This window comes from Ciona intestinalis, chromosome 11 (genome assembly GCF_000224145.3).
Source record: "Ciona intestinalis chromosome 11, KH, whole genome shotgun sequence".
Taxonomy (NCBI): Eukaryota; Metazoa; Chordata; class Ascidiacea; order Phlebobranchia; family Cionidae; genus Ciona; species Ciona intestinalis.
The window spans coordinates 29,075-34,033 of NC_020176.2; the positions used below are offsets into that span (position 1 = coordinate 29,075).

General features: G+C 32.7%; 2 protein-coding genes across 3 annotated transcripts in view; both read left to right on the plus strand.

Annotated features, from left to right (window-relative positions):
- The window catches only part of LOC100178626 (ATP-dependent DNA helicase Q1), a 7,293-nt gene extending 6,438 nt beyond the window's left edge, over positions 1-855 (plus strand). Inside the window, exon 14 of the mRNA XM_018814192.2 lies at positions 246-855. Coding sequence (XP_018669737.1) covers positions 246-558 — 313 coding nt within the window. The 3' untranslated portion in view covers positions 559-855. The remainder of the gene's footprint in view (positions 1-245) is intronic.
- A 1,214-nt stretch (positions 856-2,069) lies between these two features.
- Positions 2,070-4,959, plus strand: part of LOC104266174 (transmembrane protein 134) — an 18,877-nt gene continuing 15,987 nt past the window's right edge. Inside the window, exons 1-3 of one of the 2 annotated variants that reach the window (XM_009861792.3) lie at positions 2,070-2,185; positions 2,623-2,756; positions 4,342-4,403. In XM_009861792.3, coding sequence (XP_009860094.1) covers positions 2,155-2,185; positions 2,623-2,756; positions 4,342-4,403 — 227 coding nt within the window. In that variant the 5' untranslated portion in view covers positions 2,070-2,154. The remainder of the gene's footprint in view (positions 2,186-2,622; positions 2,757-4,341; positions 4,404-4,959) is intronic. The other variant, XM_009861791.3, reaches the window with a different exon arrangement.

The window sequence follows — 4,959 nt, forward strand, 5'->3', positions numbered from 1 at the left end:
TGTGAAAAGATAGGACTCGGCATGTAGAATACAACAATAAAAAGTAAATTATGTTTTGTATTACTTGAAGATGCAACAGCCATGCTTTTAACTGACACTCTTTCCAATACTTTTTACTCCTAACGTGTTTTAACGACTGTCGTTTTGCTGCTGATTTCTTTTCTTCATTTTTTAAATCGCATGATCTTCAATTCTTTGCTATCGTTTTCGAAGAGACAAATAAATTTATATTTTTTATTACTTAGAGAGGATTTTCACTTCACACCTTACTCAACTATCAGCTACCTTGTGCCTGGGCCAATGGCAACCATGTTAACTAATGGCCTTGTTACTGTAATGCTGGATATGCCAGTCAGTGGTGGGAAAACTAACGACCAAGTTTATACCAAAGCATTAAAAGGAACTGGGAAGTCACTAAAGCCAAATATATGTAATGGAGAAAGCTCCAAATTAAACAAACGTAAACTTAATACTGATGTTTCAGTAAAATCAGAAACTAAATTTAAAGTCGCCAAAATTTCTGCAGCATCAGAAACAATATTAATAGACAGTGACTAGAGGTCATAAAATAGGTCCAATTATTTTTGTGTCTTTTATTGTTCAAATATAAAATACTTGTTGCTTTGTCTTATGGCTTGTGCATTAGAATATGAAACTGATAATGCTAGTTTTTGGCAAAATATCTTAATGGTACACAAATAGAAGGACTCTGTTTTTGTTTTTACTGCCAAATTTAGTAGCACTTAATGTATTCTGTTATGATGCAACGAGAATCGTTCAACAATATGAGTGCTAGATCAATCGTTCAACAATATGAGTGTTTAGAGAACATATTACATTTATTTATTTTGTAAATTAGCACACGGCCTACTAGAGATATCTCTAGTAGGTCGTGATTAGCACTGTAAGTTACATTTCATTCAGAGTCTATTTATAGATATCTTTGTTTGTTTGTTTCTTAGGTTTAATTCAATAACAACATAACAGTGTTTTCTAGCGTTCATTAGTCGCGTAAACCTGGTTTTAGCCATTTGTTGTCGTTTCATTGTCTACAGATCGCCGATCACGCGATGATGGTACTGCGTTTCTATGCCGACAACATATAATATCAAATTTCGTCACGCCGTGTTCGAACATTTCTCCTCAAACTGAACTGGTTACGTCATAATATCACAGCTAGTTACGCCTGCGACACTATTAGTAATGTTTTTAAACATTTGATGTAATTATTGTGACTAATTAACGTTACAAATGTCGTTAGATTAATAAGACAGACAGAGAACTGTACGAATCGTCGTCTTTTTAACTGAAAATCATTAAGGTTTTAAACGAAAGAAAGAAAACATAACATTATTTTATTTATCTCTTTGAATACGATAGCGGATGTAAAAGAAATTAAAATAAAACAACGAAAAGAAAAAAATTAGCAGCAAAACAACAGTTGATAAAATACGCCAGTGCTAAAAAAACTACTTGAGAAAAAGGCTGTCAGCTAAACCCGCAATTTTCTATAATACGGTTTACAAGTTGTTTTTTAAGTTTCATTTAAGTTAATCGTATTTACATGTGTATTGAGAATAATATTATTTAATATTACTGGTTTGTTTTACCTTGTAATAGTGGGACGGTTTAGTAGATATTGTATGAACGTTCTCTGTATATAAGTATATATATATATATGCCAATACCAAAACTGTAACTATAAGGTTCCATGGTATAGTGGTTAGCGCGCCTGCCTGTAACCCAGAGGTTATGGGTTCAAGGCCCGACGTTGCTACCATTGTGGGCGTATGTGTTCTTGGGCACGACACTTAACGGCAATTGCTCCAACCCAGGGGTCACTAATGGGTTGTCTAAATTATCAGCCATAAATAAAAAAAAATGAATGACGTTTTCCGGCTACGTGAGGATAAAATAAGTTACATTCACATTCAGGTTTTATTTGTGTTATTTTTAAAGGTTCTGAATACTTTATAATACACTGAACACAAAACAACTGAAATAACTAAAAAACACATTAAAAACAATATTTTAACACTAACTTGAACTAAATTATCAAAATTATCTTCAGCGTTATAGGTTTATATATTGTGTTGAAAATAAAGTAAATTTACGTTGACCGTTGTATTTGTTGAGGTTCCATCAACATTAAGAATGGAAGATGATTTTGAAATCCCATCAAAAGGTGAGATTGTGTTGGTGTGGATTCATGGATTTTTTGTTAGTTTAGTGGTTTGGCTGACTTAATACATTCTGTAATGACAATACCTATTCTATATGGGTAAGGTCCTACAGCGGTAATACTGCCGCAGTGCCGCTGGTGACAAGTAAAAATTTTGGTATCAAAATGTTCCTTACGTCTCTCTGATATCCGCTGTATAATTTGTTTCAGCATGATTTCGCGCATTTTCAAAGTAATTTTCGACATGAGCGCCTGAGTTTTTTCGAAAAAAATTATACAGCGCGTATCAGGGAGACGTAAGAAACATTTTAAGACCGAAGTTTTCACTGGTCACCAGCGGCAGTAATACCCCTACAGCGCGCCACGCCATGGGACCTGAAATTTAGGCCAGAGTTGTCCTCCTGTATTGGTCTATACTTCAATCATTAATATTCAAACAGACACAATTCCTATCGCAACTGCATCTGGTGAAACCACTCCCCTAAAAGGTTCGCTTACACGACCAAGTAAAGCAGTGGAGAAGGTATCGACTGAGGGGAACCACCAGAAAACAGACAGTGTAGGAAAATATAAGGTAAGGAAAGTTTGTGGGTTATCAAGTTCACTTACAAATGTAAAACTATGCAACACATGACATAACCTGATGAGCTTGATGTGTATTTATCACTTCGAATACAATAACAAATGTCTTATTCAATTAACATAGAAAAAAAGATGTGAATTATAACACTCTATAGATAAAATGAATGAAACTGCATTTGGTTAAAAAGTGTGACTGCTACCCTTTATAAGAAGCAACTCACAGTGGGTTGCAAATACAACAGGCTTATTTAAATTATCATACAAGATTTGAAGACAATATACAACACATACGCATATTTACCAAACTGCATACATGTCAATAGTTGCTGACAAACACAAATTTTATGCGAACTAAATAGAGATAAATCATTATACCACAAACAAACTATGAAGTACTCATTGTATGCAAGCTTATAGCTAGAACTGTGTTGTATATGTATTATGTTGGGTTAATTTCAATTGATCTAAGTTTACAAAGTTTGAGTCAAAAAAAATTATTTCCAATATGAATGTATCAACTGAAATAAAGTATCACCTTAAGTTTGTTATTTATACAATCAGTGTGTACACTATAGAACATAATGTTTATTATACCAACCATAGTATTATGCCTCAGGGGACAATGTGTTGTGGAGTTATGTGCTGTAACTTAAATATAATGGCCTGGTTGAACCACATTGTCTAATTCATATTAAAACACCGGTGTTTAACGTTTAAAGGTCTATATTTACTACGACATTATATGAACTCTTCGTTCCTCACAATTACTATGAAGTACTTCCTAACTAGTTGTAGTGATAAGCGTCAAGTTTTTAAACTTTTACTGAATCAAGGGTGATTGTTAAAAATGCAGTACTTTGTAATTTGTTAAACATTTTATGTTAAACTACAATTTCAAAAATTAGAGTGAAAGCCCCCCAGGCATCTTTAACATGATGTCCATAGTTGTAGGGATGCACATTACAAATTTTCGAATCCATGAGATTCAAATCCTTTTGTATTCGAAACTAATTACGGGATTCTGTATTCTGTTCAATGACGTCAATACACGTCATCTCATAAACTATATTAACAGTTTTTGAAACTTAATAATTTTGAAAAAAAATATTTTTGTGTTTGTGGGAGTAAACCAACAAGGCTGTTATGAAAGAGTCTATAAACTGACTTATGTGGGTAAAAATTTTTTTTTTCTATAAATATAGAAAGATTCTGAATTCTAGATTCGAAATAAAGTATTCCAGGATATCCTAGAATACCTAATTATTCTGTAATGTGCATCCCTACATAGTTGTAGGTATAGGTTGTAGTAATATGAAAGCCTCAAATTTGTTTTTATCAAATTGCCCTGGAATATTTTAAAGTTTGCGGTACTGCTGTTTTACCACATATTATATACCTTAGGTAAACATTTTGGGGGAAAGAGCTAACTTTGGGTTTAATCCAATCTTTGTGTGTTTAATATAGGATATGTCAACAGTACATATTGGAACTTAATAGAATTTACACAAACCCTATTAGAGAATTTGAAGTGTTAAATAAATTATAAGAAGTCATTTTAACGCTAATGTTGTTTTTAGAACCTTGAATCGGACACGTTTGAAAGAATCGAACAACCTAAACTGGGAGATGTAAGATTACAGTAAGTTGATTTTTATTGAAACACGAAAATAAATTAATTTTCCCATGTAAAAATATATTGGATAAATTGACTTTAATTATATTTAATTATACACACCTGTTTGCCAAAATAGTGGAATCTTTTTAAAATCTAAGTCAGTCTTGTGTTCATGGCATTAAGGAGCTTTAAAAGCTTGTATTTAAAAAAGTTTTAAGCTCATTGCCAGAAAATTTGTCAATCCCTTAAGTAAGACTAGTGTTAGTCTTATCTTGAAGTTGCCAGGTTTATTAAAACATATACTGCACAAAGTAATGCAGCTAGTGTGAACCAGCTCTATACTCAGTCAAACATGCATGAAATATATAACACACATAAGTGTCAACCCATTATACATCAACTGCCACCTTTATTAATTAATCACAACATAATTATACACACCTGATGAATTACGATGACGCAACGTTTACAAATATTCATGCGTAAGCCAGGGTTACAATGCCAAACACTGTGAGGCAATAATCAGCATAATTTCAATTTGATTTCATAGTTAGTTTCAATGTGTAGGATCAAATTTTTA